General features: G+C 39.3%; 1 protein-coding gene across 2 annotated transcripts in view; it reads left to right on the top strand.

Moving 5' to 3' along the window:
* Positions 1–20,246, top strand: part of LOC133641102 (dihydropyrimidinase-related protein 5-like) — a 37,018-nt gene that overhangs the window by 2,916 nt on the left and 13,856 nt on the right. The window contains exons 2-4 of one of the 2 annotated variants that reach the window (XM_062034967.1): positions 4,739–4,879; positions 16,297–16,411; positions 16,650–16,799. In XM_062034967.1, coding sequence (XP_061890951.1) covers positions 16,313–16,411; positions 16,650–16,799 — 249 coding nt within the window. In that variant the 5' untranslated portion in view covers positions 4,739–4,879; positions 16,297–16,312. The remainder of the gene's footprint in view (positions 1–4,738; positions 4,880–16,296; positions 16,412–16,649; positions 16,800–20,246) is intronic. The other variant, XM_062034966.1, reaches the window with a different exon arrangement.

Consider the following 20,246-nt stretch of genomic DNA (forward strand, 5'->3'; position numbering starts at 1 on the left):
CAGTTCCCAGCTAACAATTAGCACTTTAGTTGCTGGCTAACGATTAGTGCTCTAGTTGTCAGCTCGGGATTGACGCGCTAATTATCAGCTAGTGATTAGTGCGTTAGTTACCAGCTAGCGATTAGCCGGCTTTTTGTCAGCTGGCGATTAGCGCTGTATTTGTCAGCTAACCATAAGCGTGCTAGTCGTCAGCTAGCGATTAGCGCCCTAGCTACGAGCTATCGGTTTGCACGCTAGTTGTTAGGTAGGCATTAGCGCTCAAGTTTTCAGCTAGCGATTAGTGTGCTAGTTGTGAGCTAGCAATTGGCATGTCAGTTGCCAGCTCACTATTAGCACCGTAATTGTCAGCTAGAATTTAGCGCTCTAGATGTCAGCTAGCGATTAATGCCGTAGTTGTCATTTAGCGAATGATGCCCGAGTTGTCAGTTTAGCGATTGGCACGCTACTTCTCAGCTAGCCATTAGTATGTTATTTGTCAGCTGGCGATTGGCATGTTAGATGCCAGCCAGCGATTAGAGCGCTAGTTGTCGGTTAGTGATGTGCGCTCTGAATGTCAGCTAGCGAATAATGCTTTATTTGTCAACTAGCGATTATCACACTGGTTGTCAGCTAGCGATTAGAGAGCAAGTTGTCAGCTAACAATCAGCGTGCTAGTTGTCAGCTGTTATTTGTCGTAAGCTGTTAATTGTCATTGCTGCAAGCTAGTGATTTGCGCATTAGTTATCAAGTAGCAATTAGTGCTTAAGTTGCCAGCTAGCGATTGGCACATTAGTTGTCAGCTAGCAATTAGCACACATGTTGTCAGCTAGCGATTGGCATGTTAGTTGCCAGCCAGCGATTAGAGGGCTAGTCGTCAGGTAGTGATGTGCGCCTGTGTTGTCAGCTAGCGATTAATGCCCTTGTTGTCAGCTAGCAATTGGTGCGCTAGTTGTCAGCTAGCAATTAGCACTCTAGTTGGCAGCTAGTGTGTCACTGTTGGTCTTCACTAGTGATTAATGCCCTAATTATCAGCTAGCGATGGGCGCACTATTTGTCAGCTAGCGATTTGCGGTCTCGTTGCCAGCTAGCGATTAATTTTCTTGTTGTTAGCTAATGATTAATTCCCTAGTTGTCAGCTGGCTATTTGTGTGCTAGCTTTCAGCAAGTGATTAGTGTTCTAGTTACCAGCTAGTGATAAGCACGCTAGTTGTCAGCTAGCAAATAACGTGCCAGTTTACAGCTACCAATTAGCACGCTAGTAGCCAGCTAGCGAAAAGAGCACTAGTTGACAGTTAGCTATTAGCAGCACAATACTGTTATTATTTGAATATCCTGAGTATTGCACACTAACAAGGTACATTTAGGACCATTTTAATGTAAAATACAATCATCATTTCATACAAGATACATAAGTAAGGAGGCCCTGCACCTTCTCTCCATCAGTTTGGGGGTCTTTGGCCTGGAAAACTTTTTAAGACCCTTGATTTATAGACATTCTGTTGATTCCTATTGTGCAAGATAGTGTTTATTCTTAACTAAAAGGAAGAGCAATCGCATGACTGACATGACTTTACAGTTGTAGCATGTGCAGTCGGTTTTGATGTTTTTTATTTATTTCTGTCATATAAAGTAGCGATTATTATTAATAACTTGCGGGAGGAGTAATCGCATTAAGTATAAGACTGGTAGTGTGAGTGTGCCCTCAGAGGTCTCACCATACCCATGATTGATCGATTGATTTTTGATTAAAAGCCAAGGCAAGTATGACGTAGAAGGTAAAACAAATCCATTTGTTTACTGTATTGTTATGCAAAAGTGTCAGTTCATGAGTACTAAATATATATGATTCTCCTTCGCAGAAGTCTTAATTCACTCGTCTTCCTGATATGTGTTAGGGCGTGTCACTCTCTGTGTCGGGGAAAACAGTGAGTGTTCCTTTCATGACTCAGCAAAATGGCAAATCTCAGAAGACACGTTGGTCCAATGCAGAAGTGTTGAACCTTATAAGGCTCCAATGTAGACTCAATTGTGCCTATAGACTGGAATGCATGAGCACATTCACATTTACTATAACAAATATAGCCTTACCCTGGCACTGAAACCATGACATAGCAGTTTCAGTGCAGTATTTTTATCGCTGAGCTGGCTCCAAATTCACCTCTCACGAAAAAGCAGGATGAGAGACCCTAATCCTCAGACATGCCCCAATTTGTCTGTGCTTTAATAGTTTTTATTCATCCACCCGCCTCTATCAGCACACTCTTTAAACCTCACCCATGTGTGTGTGTCTGTCACGTCTATTCTTAACTCCAATGACTTGTCGTTTTTTTTTTCCGACTTTTGAAATAGCTCACATTCGCACACTGCTTCACGTGTTGAGGACAAAATAACAAAGATATGCTTTGTCCCTGCCTGCATTTAAACCCCAGATCAGAAGTCAGCAGCTGTCCACCACATTCTCACTCACTAAACACTTGCACGGACACACACTTCAGTCTGGATCTGACTAGAGTAGCTGCTGAATAGTAATGTGTTGCACTACTTGTGCCTTGCTTTCTTCCATACAACTGCCTACAGTATGACATTTACCAACAATTTTCCATTTAGCTTGTGTATTTTTTTGCAATGATATCTTTATAAAGTTAAATAAAAAGCCAACGGCCAATAAGAATGGTAAAGTTACAATTTTCAATGCCATCAAAGAACAAAGCGCAGTAAGCATACTTGCCAACCTTGAGATCTCCGAATTCGGGAGATGGGGAGTGGGGGGGGGGGGGGGGGGTGTATATTGTAGTGTCCCGGAAGAGTTAGTGCTGCAAGGGGTTCTGCGTATTTGTTCTGTTGTGTTTATGTTGTGTTATGGTGCGAATGTTCTCCCGAAATGTATTTGTCATTCTTGTTTGGTGTGGGTTCACAGTGTGGCGCATATTTGTAACAGTGTTAAAGTTGTTTATATGTCTACCTTCAGTGTGACCTGTATGGCTGTTGATCAAGTATGCCTTGCACTCACTTATGTGTGTGTAAAATCCGCATATATTATGTGTTCGGGCCGGCACGCTGTTTGTATGGAGGAAAAGCGGACGTGAGGACAGGTTGTGGAGGACGCTAAAGGCAGTGCCTTTAAGGCACGCCCCCAATATTGTTGTCCGGGTGGAAATCGGGAGAATGGGTTGCCCCGGGAGATTTTCGGGAGGGGCACTGAAATTCGGGAGTCTCCCGGGAAAATCGGGAGGGTTGGCAAGTATGGCAGTAAGACTTCACTTTTCAAAATGTGCTAGCGTGATGCTACTTTACATTGGATTTGCCTTAGGCATGCTACCCATTAGCTTAAGCAATTTTACATGGTGATGTCATCGCCTCCAATTTTGGTAATCAAATGTACAACTAAGATGCATGTTACAATCAAACAGCTGGTGTTTAATAAATACAATACTTATAGTGGAAACACTTTGTAGGGCCCAGCAAAAGAAAACACTGGCACAGTTACCTTAATGGAAAACAGTACTTCCTGACTAAGGCCCTGTTTACACTAAGGTTATCCAGGGTAAATCCCACCTAACCTTATCCTTGTCCACACACAACAATGCCACCGTTTAAGACCCCCTACCCCCTCCGTCCGCTGGAGCAAAGTGACCTAATACGCATGCGCACGTCCTAGTCACCTCCAATGTTGCTTTGGGTGCAAGTTCTTAAATGTAACTTATCTGAACAATATCCATTGTTGTGGTATTTCAATTAACTGGAATCCAGTGCGCTGTGGGGCCCTATTGTAGTGAATCACACCTGAGCCATCATAAATTAATCAAATCTTTAATAAACACGTAAAAGTACACATTGTGACAAAGAACATTTTACATCAATCAATCAAGGACACTCGTCACTCTTTTGCCTTCACCTTCATTGGATATTCGTTTTTGGTGACTTTATATCATACTTGCCAACCTTGAGACCTCCGATACCGGAAGGTGGGGGGTGGGTTGGGCGTTGTCGGGGTGGGGCGGGGGGCGTGGTTAAGGGCGTGATTTATAGCGGAGTAGTATATTTACAGCTAGGATTCACCAACTCAAGTATTACATATATATATATATGTATATATATATATATATATATATATATATATATATATATATATATATATATATATATATATATATATATATATATATATATATATATACATATACATATATATATATATATATATATGTGTATGAAATACTTGACTTTCAGTGAATTCTAGCTATATATATATATATATATATATATATATATATATATATATATATATATATATATATATATATATATATATTTTTTATTTTTTATTATACATATAAATAAAATAAATACTTCAATTTGTGTGTTCCGGAGGCTATCCAGTAGATGGCAGTATTGTCCTGTTTAACTTCTCCGTTCATGACTGAGTATATCATTTCGGCCACCGTGTTCAATGGAGAAGTCTGTTCTTCTACAAAATGTACAGGCAACATAATTACATACCCCTTCCCCTTCGAACTGTCCTGGATGAACTGAAATTCTTGTTTCCATTCGTTTTGGAACTTGCAAGCATATTTCTTCATCTTGCTCGTCGATGGCGTCGCCATGTCTGTAACTTCCTCGTTCTTCTGCTTCGTCTCCTTGTTGTGTGCGCAGTTGTGCACTCTACTCTCTAAAAGCCGTAGATGTTATGACGTCATTGGGCAGACAAGCTGTTTATATTGTGGGAAAGCGGACGTGAGAACAGGCTGTCCCCACTCAGGTCCGCATTGAGCTGGAGGGGGCGTGGCCTCCAGCTCCGGCTGAATACTGGGAGTTTGTCGGGAGAAAATTTCTGCCGGGAGGTTATCGGGAGAGGCGCTGAATACCGGGAGTCTCCCGGTGAAACCGGGAGGGTTGGCAAGTATGCTTTATATACTCATGACCTAGACGTTGAGTCCGTGACATACATGGCGGACAATAACTGATACAGTCTGCTTCGCCAGTCCAAAAGCATTTGCCGTTTTCTGTAGTCTTCCCTCGTCGGCCAGGTAATACAAAGCATACGCTACCTTTTTTTTATCACATCCACGGGAGCCCGCATTCTCGTTGTCTCTCCTTCAACAAATGGACAAAGTTTTTTGGTAAGTAGCATCACAGCTGACCTGGACATTGGAAAGTTCTCCTGCCGTCTGAGAAGTGTTGTATCCGAAATAGCTGCAATCGCTTTCTCTGAAGGTATTCATGTGTGAAAAACACGGGCATGTCTGGATGACTCGCCTTCATATTTCCAGTGGTTATCTCCGAGTTACGAAACTGCTTTATTATGAAGCTGGCTGTGGCGCGTTCTTTCTGACGTCACTTCCTGTGTGGGGCGTGGTCTTTCTGGCGTCACTTCCTCTCCGAACTCAGTTTGTAAACGATAAATGAGTCCATACAAAGTCAAGAGCCGGAGATTAAAAAAATACACGGCGCACTTACCTGTGTAAAAAAATATCCAGAGGAGGGGAACCTTAAACAATAGTTTAGTGTGGCTGAAATGGGGCTTAGGCTAAATATTTGTTTAAGGGGTTATCCGGCTTAGTGTAGACATTACCTAAGGCAACACACTTTAGTTTATACTATACTGCCATCTAATGTCTTCGAATTGCAACTGCATGCAAAGTCTACAAAAAATGACCTGCAACTGAAACTTAGAAGTGTAAGCAAACAAGATATAACATTTTGTTTCTTTTTTTCTTTTTCTTATTGAGACACATATTATTTAAGTATTTAATATTTGTTTGCTTACTATGGTATATTATGTATTTATGATTTGTTCACTGTTCTGTTACAGAGAACAAGGACATTAGATAAAATTGCTATGGTATGAAAAGGAGTAGGATTAAATAAGCTCTGCTTCCTCCTACTCCTTTTTGGACGTGCTGTAATGAAACAACTGGAAATGTGTGATGCATTACATTGTATTGTATGCATGTTAGAAATATTTGAAACTGAACTGAACTGTAGAACAAGACAACACAGCTCAGTGTTAAATGTAATATATGTAATATATATACACTACCGTTCAAAAGTTTGGGGTCACCCAAACAATTTTGTGGAATAGCCTTCATTTCTAAGAACAAGAATAGACTGTCGAGTTTCAGATGAAAGTTCTCTTTTTCTGGCCATTTTGAGCGTTTAATTGACCCCACAAATGTGATGCTCCAGAAACTCAATCTGCCCAAAAGAAGGTCAGTTTTGTAGCTTCTGTAACGAGCTAAACGGTTTTCAGATGTGTGAACATGATTGCACAAGGGTTTTCTAATCATCAATTAGCCTTCTGAGCCAATGAGCAAACACATTGTACCATTAGAACACTGGAGTGATAGTTTCTGGAAATGGGCCTCTATACACCTATGTAGATATTGCACCAAAAAACAGACATTTGCAGCTAGAATAGTCACTTACCACATTAGCAACGTATAGAGTGTATTTCTTTAAAGTTAAGACTAGTTTAAAGTTATCTTCATTGAAAAGTACAGTGCTTTTCCTTCAAAAATAAGGACATTTCAATGTGACCCCAAACTTTTGAACGGTAGTGTATATATATATACATTGATTCCCAGGGTACCGTATCGATTCCAATGTAGGGACCCATAACTGCATGTACACACGTGGTGCTGCTTTAATGATTGACATCTATTTCGTCCAATGACACAACAGACTGTAAAACCATCAAAGACAGGGTAGGAAGGCGGGACTTCAACAGAAACCAAGTCACAGGCTTTTTGTGGCCCTAGACAAGATTTCGTTTGTGGCCATTTGGGTCATTAATATTTTTAGAGTTTTGATTTTGTAGGCTGCAGATCAAATGGAACCTTTCATGGCTCAAAATGACGAGTCACAAGTGCAACAGTGCACATTTAAAAAATGGATTAGAATCTTCTCAGAGCCTTTCTGGTAATGTGCCTGCCCGAGTGGTTGTGGCTAGTGATGGGCTAATGACGCCGCAGTGAGTGTATGGCACCCTCACTAACTGTATTGACACAGCACTGGTACTGTGTTGCTGTTCCACAATGGTCGTCCCCAATCTACTGGCTTTGTAAAATAGCTTTGTAAAAAGGAATATGAAAGGCATTTCAGTATCACTTGAACCATCACTAGTTGTGCCCCCAAACAACCAAATACAGTGTTTATGCCAGGAGCTGGCCTTAGTCACAGCGACCGGAAATATACATGCCGACTGACTTCATACAATATTCAAATTGTTTTTCTTATTTCTGTTAATTAGTGAGCTGGTTAGTTAGCTAGGGAAATAACTCAAAAAGTTGTACTTAGATTTTAATGTAACTTTCAGGAAATGTTTAAAATGGGATTAAAAACAACTGATTAGATTTTAAGACTGGTCCGGATAATTTCTACTACGTTACCTTACATTTTCTGTGTATGCTAGCAGCCCGTGGAGAGAAAAAATAGGGGAGACAAACAAGTGGCTTCACTCCGTTTCTTTAATTCCCCTAAATATAGCTCAAAAAGGTTTGGGCCCATACATTTTGGGGCTGATCAGGATCATTTATGCTACATTACCTTACGTTTATGTTACAAGCTTCAATTTCTGTACGTATATACTGTATGCTAGCAGGCCCGCCTCCACCCACAGAGACAAAGACAATGGATGACTGACAAGACAAGAGGTTTCACTCCGTTTCTTTCATTCTGCTATAGATTGCCTAAAAAAGTTATTAGCAGCTTTCAGTAAATGTGATCTGGATTCTTAATGTGTAATTGTTGTTAATGTACAATTATTCCTATCGTTGAAAATTTGCAATACTGTAGTTATAAGTGCTATAGTATATCACATTTAAAATGTATATAGTTGTCCCTATCAAATAACCACATACATCTATAAAAGCACATCTTCAGTTAAACACTGTATTACTGAAATTGTAGTAGTAAAGCCTTGCATAACCGCTTTACAGCACATAATATGTGATACTAATTGCCTCCCAATATGTTAGTAAAGTAACGGTGTGTGTGTGTGTGTGTGTGTGTGTGTGTGTGTGTGTTCAGCGGTGTACATTTGTCCAATTTGTTATGTGGAACAAACAGCAGCTGGTCTCAGGGTGAGTGAGAAATGCTGCTTGATGTGTGTCATCCCTCTGTCCAAATTAAGAACACACTTAAATTTCCCAAATATTTCAAGCATCACTAATGTTTACAAATCTCTCCGCATACACGGTCTGTGCAATTTGCTTTTATTGCTGGTCTCCTGCCGAGTGAGGACCTTTTGCACAGGCGTCTCGTCACTTTTTCACAACATTTCATGCGCGTGTTTCACTATCGCTTCACATCACATTGCATCAGATCACGCGGCCTTGCATATACCAACATGAAACAAAACACAAACAGCGGCGGTGGAACGATTGTGGTTTGCATATCGACACAAGTTTATTCTCACTATTATGTGTATAAAAGGGAAAGTGCAGCCTATAGAAAAAAATCACCCACTTTCTTTTAATTATGTTTTTTTATTTTTTATTTAAAGTGGCTGTATTGTTTTAATAACTGGCAGGAGGAAGGCTATGCGACGTCGTGGCAGAGTTGCATATTATCCAATAGGGTTGCATGATATAGACATATACAATATAAATTATATAAATTTGGCTGACAAAAGAACTTTCTTTACTATCGTTACATCGTGATAATTCATGTTGATGACACATTTGAGTTGTGTCCCGCAAATTTGGCAGCAACAAGCGAACTACTGCGTCCTCAATGCAATGTAGCGTCCGAGCTAGTGAGCTAGTGGCCAGCGTCTCAGTAGTACCTAATCCTCACCTCCATGGCAGCAAATAAACTTGTTTACAAGCATCACTATCATTGGAGGACGTTAAACAGTTAAACATGCTACTCTACACACTGGAGAAGGATACAGGAAGCCATGCTAACTGCTAAGCTTAAGCTCTTGAATGCAAACAGGGGTGGGCGGATTGATACAAATATTTAACAGTATAGTATCAGTATATAGCGACACTACAGTGATTAGATAACTTTATTTTCTCCAAAAAAAAAATGCTTTTGTTGTTTACAAACCCAGGAAATGAGAGATACAAGCCAAGAGTAGTTTTTGCCAATGTTCAGTTATTTTGCACTGTTGACTTTATTTGGATCAAAGTATTGTATGTAATAAAACGGAACGAGGAAATAATTTGATCTCGTGTTTTTGTCTAATTATGATTGTGTTTAAAACGTTATTATTCAACGATTTTTTTAAGTCTCAGTATTGGTATGACCTATGTCACTACTTGGTATTAGATTGATAACCAAATTTGTCGTATTGCCCAAAACTAATAAAGTATCCAAACAACAGAAGAATAAGTGCTTAGGACCTTTTCACAGAAGTTAGATAGAACCATGTTACAACAGATATTACATTACCATATGTTAATATCCACATTAGGAGCCTTTGTGACTGTCACTCGGGGGTTTGCAGCTCACTGCGGTTCGTTCTCCCAATGCAACACTGACGGCTCCGGACGAAGGCGTAAAGGTAGGATTTGATTTATTGAACATAAATCACCCAACTACCAAAAACACAGGCAAAGAACAAAAAAGGAAAGCGTGCCTAAAACACGTGAAGCTAGGACTTAGCGTAGGCTATGGCATGGAATGAACAAAACTTACTTGGCATGAACGTGACGCAAGCAATGAATCCATTCCGACTGACTGGCAAAGACAAGCTTAGATAATGCCTCTGATTAGTGCTCGGGAAGCAGGTGAGCGGGCGAGCACTAATCAGAGACAGGTGAACACAATGAGTAACCATGGTGACAAAACAAACAAGGAAGTGCAACCAGGAACTATGGAGTCTTAAACAGAAAATAACATAAAACATGATCCAAACCACAGATCATCACAGTGACCTGTTTTATCATTTAAGTGCTAAATAATATAGTGTGATATATTTCGTTTTCGCAGGAGGCTCCAATATATATTGCGATATAGATTTCTTTTCCACAAAGTTTTGTGAGATGCAAATAAAACGGAATAATACTAATTTAAATACTGAGATACAATTATACGTTAATTTGTCAATCTACCAATATTAAAAATTTAATCCACCACAAATTGTCACAATTATTACTACTAAACCAGCAGCAAATCACACAACATGGGGAATGTGCAAAATAAATTGCAAGATGGGACACTATTTAAAGTGCATACATTGTGTACAATCAAATCACAAGTGGATACACAATTGTGTTGATGTTAGACTAGAGCAGTGCTTCTCATTTATTTTCTGTTACACCCCCCTTAGGAAGAAGAAAATATGTCTATGAATCATTTGTCTATAAAATTGTTACAAGTACACCGCTGCATATTGTTGTATCCTTATTATTATTAAAGAATATAACACAACAGACTTTTCTCGTCCTCTACTGTAGTCACAGTGAAGCCAGGCGTTACATACGTGTAGTCATATTCTAGAACGAACCACGTCTCTCCAGGGGGGCCTGTCCTACTGTTTGAGAAGAATTGGACCTGGGTTACAATGGTGTTTGCTTTACAATAATTGTGTATTAATGAAGCAATACAAAGTTAGTATAATGACTTGCTTGTGTTGTAATGTTGATATTTAGAATCCCAGGGGTTCATGAATGCACCTGGCGTGAGTGTGATGAGAAAGTGTTGTGTTGCCAGTGTGGAGAGCATCAGAGTTTAAGAATGCTTTACCGGCTTTTTGTCTCTTGTCAGTCCAACTGAATTAATATGTACTATTCGAGAAAGCCCCAAAATTAGGTGTTTGCACCACATTTTGTTACGCATGGCGACCCACAAGTGTATTTATGTAATGTTGAAACAAAAATGCTGCAGCCTTTGTGATGAAGCAATGACAGCTTTGTGGGTGAAATGACACTTGTTGTTCACACGTCTGCCACAGACTGTGTTGACTTGACACATGTCTATCAGTCAGTCTAAAAAAAATCTACAGTGGAACCTCGATTTACAAAATTAATTGGTTCTTGAACATAGTTTACAAACTGAAAAGTTTGTATATTGAAGCAGAGTTACCCAGAAGAATCAATGTATATGTATGTATACAGTCGTGATCAAAAGTTTACATACACTTGTAAATAAATATAAATAATGGGTTATACTTGTATAGCGCTTTTCTACCTTCAAGGTACTCAAAGCACTTTGACAGTATTTCCACATTCACCCATTCACACACACATTCACACACTGATGGAGGGAGCTGCCATGCAAGGCGCTACCAGCACCCATCAGGAGCAAGGGTGAAGTGTCTAGCCCAAGGACACAACGGACGTGACTACGATCGTAGAAGGTGGGGATTGAACCCCAGGAACCAGCAACCCTCCGATTGCTGGCCCGGCCACTCTACCAACTTCGCCACGCCGTTGTAAAGAACATAATGTCATGGCTGTCTTGAGTTTCCAATCATTTCTACAACTCATATTTTTTTGTGATAGAGTGATTGGAGCACATACTTGTTGGTCACAAAAAAACGTTCATTAAGTTTGGTTCTTTTATGAATTTATTATGGGTCTACTGAAAGTGTGACCAAATCTGCCGGGTCAAAAGTATACATACAGCAATGTTAATATTTGGTTACATGTCCCTTGGCAAGTTTCACTGCAATAAGGCGCTTTTGGTAGCCATCCACAAACTTCTGGCAAGCTTCTGCTTGAATTTTTGACCACTCCTCTTGACAAAACTGGTGCAGTTCAGCCAAATTTGTTTATTTTCTGACATGGAATTGTTTCTTCAGCATTGTCCACATGTTCTCAATGGGGTTTAAGTCAGGAATTTGGGAAAGCCATTCTAAAACCTTAATTCTAGCCTGATTTAGCCATTCCTTTACCACTTTTGGGATGTTTGGGGCCATTGTCCTGTTGGAACACCCAACTGCGCCCAAGACCCAACCTCCGGGCTGATGATTTTAGGTTGTCCTGTAGAATTTAGAGGTAATCCTCCTTTTTCATTGTCCCATTTACTCTCTGTAAAGCACCAGTTCCATTGGCAGCAAAACAGGCCCAGAGCATAATACTACCACCACCATGCTTGATGGTGGGCATGGTGTTCCTGGGATTAAAGGCCTCACCTTTTCTCCTCCAAACATATTGCTGGGTATTTTGGCCAAACAGCTTAATTTTTGTTTCATCTGACATCACATGGACAAAGATAAGACCGTCTGAGGAAAGTTCTATGGTCAGATGAAACAAAAATTTAGCTTTTTGGCCACAATACCCAGCAATATGTTTGGAGGACAAAAGGTGAGGCCTTTTATCCCAGGAACACCATGCTTACCGTCAAGCACGGTGGTGGTAGTATTATGCGCTGGGCCTGTTTTGCTGCCAATGGAACTGGTGCTTTAAATGGGACAATGAAAAAGGAGGATTACCTCTAAATTCTTCAGGACAACCTAAAATCCTCAGCCCGGAGGTTGGGTCTTGGCCGCAGTTGGGTGTTCCAACAGGACAATCAATGACCCCAAACACACGTCAAAAGTGGTAAAGGTATGGCTAAATCAAGCTAGAATGAAGGTTTTAGAATGGCCTTCCCAAAGTCCTGACTTAAACGTGTGGACAATGCTGAAGAAACAAGTCCATGTCAGAAAACCAACAAATTTAGCTGAACTGCACCAATTTAGTCAAGAGGAGTGGTCAAAAATTCAAGCAGAAGCTTGCAAGAAGCTTGTGGATGGCTACCAAAAGCGCCTTATTGCAGTGAAACTTGCCAAGGGACATGAAACCAAATATTAACATTACTGTATGTATGTATACTTTTGACCAGGCAGATTTGGTCACATTTTCAGTAGACCCATAATAAATTCATAAAGGAACCAAACTTCATGAATGTTTTTTGTGACCAACAAGTATGTGCTCCAATCACTCTATCACAAAAAAATAAGACTTGTAGAAATTATGGGAAACTCAAGACAGCCATGACATTATGTTCTTTACAAGTGTATGTAAACTTTCGATCGCGACTGTATATATATATACTGTATATATATACACTACCGTTCAAAAGTTTGGGGTCACCCAAACAATTTTGTGGAATAGCCTTCATTTCTAAGAACAAGAATAGACTGTCGAGTTTCAGATGAAAGTTCTCTTTTTCTGGCCATTTTGAGCGTTTAATTGACCCCACAAATGTGATGCTCCAGAAACTCAATCTGCTCAAAGGAAGGTCAGTTTTGTAGCTTCTGTAACGAGCTAAACTGTTTTCAGATGTGTGAACATGATTGCACAAGGGTTTTCTAATCATCAATTAGCCTTCTGAGCCAATGAGCAAACACATTGTACCATTAGAACACTGGAGTGATAGTTGCTGGAAATGGGCCTCTATACACCTATGTAGATATTGCACCAAAAACCAGACATTTGCAGCTAGAATAGTCATTTACCACATTAGCAATGTACAGAGTGTACTTCTTTAAAGTTAAGACTAGTTTAAAGTTATCTTCATTGAAAAGTACAGTGCTTTTCCTTCAAAAATAAGGACATTTCAATGTGACCCCAAACTTTTGAACGGTAGTGTGTATATATATATATATATATATATATATATATATATATATATATATATATATATATATATATATATATATATATATATATATATATATATATATATATATATATATATATATATTAGGGCTGTGAATCTTTGGGTGTCCCACGATTCGATTCAATATCGTTTTATTTTTTAGCTTTTTTTTTTAACATTTAAAAAAAAAAAATTGTCATAAATAAATACAATTATGTGTGCTTATGGACTGTATCCCTGAAGACTGTATTGATCTATATTGATATATAATGTATATATTGTGTTTTTCATGTTGATTTAATTTAAAAAAAAAAAAGAAGTTATTTTTTAAAATTTCTTGTGCGGACCGGTACCGGGCTGCGGCCCGGTGGTTGGGGACCACTGATTTAAAGGGCAATCTTTCTGTTAAAAAAAAGACTTATGTCACTGCAAGAAAATGTCTCTCATTGTGCTTGTTTTCCGTCGACCATAATTGATTGAATGGTCAGCTCAGTCTTGATGCTGTCATGCAAGTGTTTGCATGTGTGTGATTATGGAGGCCTTGTTTCCACTGAAAGCACCCTAGTTCCCATCTCCTGGGAGACCACTCTTTTATTCTGGCTGCCAAGCCTGGGAGGAACACTACTTTCCATAACATCCACCCCTCCCCCCGAAAATATTCCCAGCATCAGCGTCCTGCTGTCTTTGAATCGAGCAAAGACCAGAGTGATACTGTCGCAATATAACACTTACGATGAGACAGATGTGTCAAAGACTTCAGAATGACAGGGTCCACGTGATTGGCATCTCGCTTTTGGGGTCCTTGGTAAACGATTTACTGTTTTCATTCTAATCCCTGTGCACCCCCCAGGCACCATGCACTCTGCTTCTAGCCTCTGTTCTCATCCATCTCTTTGACTTGATTCCGTGTGACTAGGAGACTATTGTGTCCTGCTAGCAAACACATTGCATACAGCCATCCATGATAGAATACACACCAACACTAACACACACAGTTTGAAGAGTAAACTACTTATATTTGTTGAACCCTAATATCCATTCAATATGTGTACATATATTTGAAGAACTTGAATTTTCTACCATGATATAGTATTTGGCATATAAATGATAATAGAAGCATTTCAAAATGGGTTGCCAAAGCTCCAAATTTGGCTGCTGACGTATCTGATAATACCGGTATATTGCATAATTTTGTATTATTTTGTCAAAACTATTATTAATCTACCTGCTGATTCACTGTTGATATCTGGTTACTTTCTGTTGTAACATGGTTATAGCTACACTTATGTTTAAATGTACTAAGCACTTATTATTCTGTTGTTTTGATACTTTACATTAGTTTTGGACGATACTACACATTTGGGTATCATCCAATACCAAGTAGCTACAGGGACAATTTTGTTGTCATATCAGTGCTGATACTTCAAATGTTCCAATGTAAAATGTTTAATCACAGTTATATTCAGATAAAATGGTTTAACAATATCAAATACATATTCAAATACATTCCTGAGTTGGAAAGCTATAACAAAAATGACAAATAAAAGATGGTGTGATAATAAAAAATATTAATCTTATCACTGTTGCAATGACCATGTATTGATACTGTACTTGGTATCGTTACTGTCGATATTTATATCGATCCGCCCACCTCTGTTTACATTCAGGATATCGAGCTTAGCGGTTCGCATGGCTTATTGTTTCCTCTTACAGTGTGTAGTGTAGCATGTTTGGCTATTCCTCGTTCTCCAGTGTCTTGTAAGAAACATTGTTTATTTGCCGCCATGGAGGCGAGGTTTAGTGACTTGCACTATGGAAGAACGTTAGCCACTCGCTCACGAGGAGGTAGTAGTTCGGTTGTCGCTATCAATTTTGCGGGACACAGCTAGAATGTGTCATCAACATGCATTATAACGATATCACGATAGTATTAAAAGCTCTATCGTTGGCTAACTTTATATCATTTGTATAATATATCGTCTAATGCAGTGTTCCCCAACATCTTTTCCACCAGGGACCGGTTTACTGTATGCATTATTTTCACCAACCGGCTTTCTACGTGTGGCAAAAATGAGCATGAAAAATTAGCCTTTGGCTATAATCTGACACATTAACATTTTATATGTCCATTAATGTGCATTGTCCCATGTACTATAACAATGAGTTGTAATATACAATTATTAACAAGCCTATTGGTGTGTTTAGTTGGACAGGCGAAAGTTAAGTCGGAGAAAATGCGGTAGTTTATAAATTGATTATTGTTTCTGTGCGGCCCTGTAGCAAATGCGTCACGGATCGGTACAGGTCCTCGGACCGGTGGTTGGGGATCACTGGTCTAAAGTACAACCCTAGTTTACATAAGAGGATTCTTAACCATCTGATCATTCTGCAAATTTACGTACAATTCGAATTCACAAAGGTTTGGGACTGAAACAATGGTTTTGTAAATTGTGTGGTTTAAATCCACACAAACCAAAGACATTATCATAGCCAGAAGGTTTTGTTTTCTGAAGATGGTGCTCGGAAGCACTAAGTAACCATCATCTACATTGTGCATCGTCAAATTAGGTTAATTAGATTCATGATTCAGAAAGGAAAGCCCCCCACAGGAACATGAAATGAACATGAGATTTATAGTTACATATTCAGTTAAATGCATCATTAAATGCTCCTGCAATACTTGCAGTGCGGTGAAAGTGCATTACGACAGTACAAGGTGTTGAAGAAGACTAGATTATATTGCTGGGAACGCAACGTTAAATGTCATTGTCGTACTTCTGGTAGGAGATTGGCTGCCAACATGGGGTCCATGCGCATTCTCATCAAGGGAGGCAAAGTGGTCAATGATGACTTCACCCACGAAGCTGATGTTTACATCGAAAACGGAATCATTCAGCAGGTAGGATGCATTTTTAATAACAAATATATCGTATCAACATCCTCTTGAGAGCATTTGTGTTTCCCATATCAGTGGGTTTTTTCAGAAATGTGTAACTCCAAAAAAAACAAATGTCCACTGCAGAGGACACATATTTTTGTCTTTTTTACATTAAGCATGGTTGCATACCCAGTTGAAAAAAATAGTGGTGTGTTTTTTGTGGGGGTGTAATCTCATCTCAATTTGTTGTCTATAAAAGGTCGGAAAGGAGCTGATGATTCCAGGCGGCGCCAAGGTGATCGACGCCTCTGGAAAGCTGGTGCTGCCCGGCGGGATTGACACCTCTGTGCATCTGGAGCAGACGTTCATGAACGCCGCTATCCAGGAAGACTTCTACAGTGGCACCAAGGTACAGCACAACCCTGTGTGAGGTCAAACACTACCTGTGATAGACCATTTGGGAGATTAAACAGCAAACCACGATGTGGCTTAGTGAAACGAAGCATCTAATGGAATGCCAACTGAAATAGGGTGAGAGGAATTTTTTGGGGGCGGGGAGTATTCAATCCTCCACATGCCAACTCACCCCAGCAACCCCCTTAATCGCCAGCTCCCTACCCACTGACCTCGCTACCATGGCAACTAACACTGTGTTTAAAAGGAAAAATCAGGATTGTGTTTGTGTCCACTGTTCACTTCTCTAACATTTCCTCTTCATCCTTTCCATTCCACCCCACCCCCACGGTTACGCCATCTCCCCACATATAAGCTCCCTAACAGTACAATGCTAGATATGTACCGCACATGGGGAGAAGCTGTATAGCTCTACAGTACATAATGTTGTTTACCCACTTTTTCAGTGTAAATATGCATTCATTTTCAGCAAGGAATCCCACTGGGGTGAATATCTGCACTGTGTGGAGGCCAATCCATGTGTGAAAACAATGTTGCATGCTCCCTGAACATATTTAAGTACCGTGGATGAAGACATTGTCATCTAAGAATCTGCCCTTTACATCACGTAAAGACATAATTAATTAATGGAAAAACCTGATAATGTGGTATTCCTCAGTACTTCTGTCACATATTTATTTTAGGGTGATGGTAGGTGAATTATGTGCATGATTGTCTAGTCCAGGGCTATTTAACTGGTGTCCTGGTGGCCAAATCTGGCTTACGGGAGAGATTTTAACATTTTTGTAGCAAAGTAAATGTAATACAAACACTAGAGTGCCAATGCATTGACATTTTAACCTCTTGAAGGCCACCGTTTTGACCGCCCATCTCTATACGCAGATCACACGCTGTGCGTCAAGCCCCGCCATCCGTGAGGGAGGAGGGATTAAATGTCAATTTATGAATGACAGGGCGCTTTATTTGAAATGCTTTCGCAAATGTAATCCCTAGGCCTTTCCTGTTAAGGATGTGTTAGCAGATTTCCCTTGACAAAGTCACCGTCCCCTGTAGCGCACAGTGTTAATAATGTACTGGTTTTGTAATCCAGATGTACTTGGTTTGATCCCCAGTGGGAATTGTGTACAGAAAGGTCTACTAATTCAGGTGTTCTTAACTTTTTTGACCACGGGCCCCAACTTTTCTACTACAGAGCGGCCCTTCTAATTTTAATCGCATTCAATAATTATATCTAACCTACTTACAGTTTAACATAATAAACCTTATCAAATGATATTAAACAATGAATAAAAGAAGGAACTTATAAAAACTGATGACAAATAAATGTACATACAATTACACAGTGCTAAGATAAATAAATCCTAGCTAAATCAATAATAAATAATAATAATGCATGTTTCTTAAATAAACTAGCAATAACATTAAAGTGCAAATGAAAATACAGCTTCACCACTTAAGTCATATTTTTTGCACTCAAGAAACTTTGTCTGACTTTTGCCCCAGACTTCTTCTGTTTGTTAGATATTGTCATTACTGCCACAAGTGGTGGAAAAGTGTATTACAACTGAGTAACACTGTGGCTCATACAGACCACGGCTGAGATATTTATTTGGCGGCCCTCTAAGAAGCGCTCTCGACCCTATGTTTTAGAAACACTGTACTAATTTATGTTTTAATTATGTCAACATTTTTTTTTTGTATCCAATATACCTCTTGGTAAATTCCAAAATATGCCATCAAACAAATTCAAGTCAAATAGTGTAAAAGCGTCCACTACTAAGAATAATGGTGAGGTCCTTTGATTTTCTAGAAATGTAGCCTCTAGAACAGGGCTATTCAACTACATAATGAAAAGGCCCGCAGTTTCAAGAGCCCAAGGGCTCAGGGGCCAGACATTGAAATTTGGATGTTCCGTCAGAAACTGCCTTTGCAGGTTATATTACTTTGAGACTGTGTCTACTTAATTGCAAAGTAAACATATCGGCTTTCACACAACACTGTCAATACATTTATTATTCTGCCCTCACTACTCGTCCACTATGTGCAGCGAGACAGATAGTTAACAGCATGAAAAAAACAGAAGCTCCGGAAGTTTTGTTGATGATTGATGTTCCTTCTTTTGAATAATTGTCTTTCCTGAGTTTTATTTATTTACACTTCTTCCTTCATTTAGGTTTCTAAGACTAAAATATACACCTAAATACACTTTACAAAATGATACCATCCATTGTGTGTTTTACATAAATACACTAGAAGGTTTAGTATTAATACATTCACACAATAAACTAACAGATTTTTACCTATATAGAAATTAAACAACATGCACAGCAAACATTGCACACAATGAATGTAGCTAAACAGAATTAAACCTCAGGTGTAGCGTTATCGCCCTCAACTGTTAAAATTTAGCGCTACATGTATAAAACGAGCTTTGATGGCCTGAGTTACCCAGACAAAAAACAACACCACCACAAATACAAAACACATCACAAAGTCATCAATTTCAATGCATTCATAATTTGGTGTCCAGTCTCTTAAAAGTCCTATTTTCAAGATTTATTTAGATTATTTTTCAGGATCGATAGTGCCATCCTTGGTTTGAATGAGTAGTTTTCTTCTACTCACCTCACTGCTTCTTTATTGTGACACATATTCCTTGCTGTTGCCCCCGCGGGGTGACGAAAGTACTGCATACATGAGCAACCCTAGTTTCAATGGTTTCATCAAGCCTATTTGGGTGATGTTTGGTGGGGAAGATTAAAAGCTTTTGTGGGCCGGATGTGGCCCATGGGCTGCCAGTTGAATTAGCCTGCTCTGGAACAATGTAATTAAATAGCCCTGGTCTAGTCTGTGTCTTTGGGAGCAGTCACACTCGACTTGGAGTTTGGATTAAGTAATTATACACAATATTAGTTAGCTAATAAATCATTGTTGACTGATGTACAATCTGTCCTGGATGCATCTCTCCTGTTTATACCACCGAGATTTGGCTTCAACTCTACGTATTACTCAGTACTAATGGACTAAATTGCACAAGAATCGTATCAAGGTGTCTTTATGCTCGTTACAGTGTTGGTTCTCTCTGTGTCTCCTTTATATTTCATCCAAGGGGATTATCTTCACAGTCGGGGATCACGGTCTCTAAATTAGACATGGATTTGGGTTGAAACGCTGGATTCATGCCCAGCCACCCATTGTCATCCAACATGAACAATACTCTTTAACAATAACGATGGCTAACTTGACGTGAGAACCACTCATTTAATGGTGCAGGTGCATTCATCAGGCTCACTACTTAACACTGATAGGTTTGTTTTACCCAAACTTCTGGATGTCTCAACTAATTGTGATTGTGACTTCATGTCGGTACTTTTTGTAGTACATAACATAGTGCTATTGTCACAATATCTCATGAAAATTATTGTTAGTAGTATATTTTGTT

Source organism: Entelurus aequoreus, linkage group LG23 (genome assembly GCF_033978785.1).
Source record: "Entelurus aequoreus isolate RoL-2023_Sb linkage group LG23, RoL_Eaeq_v1.1, whole genome shotgun sequence".
Lineage (NCBI taxonomy): Eukaryota > Metazoa > Chordata > Actinopteri > Syngnathiformes > Syngnathidae > Entelurus > Entelurus aequoreus.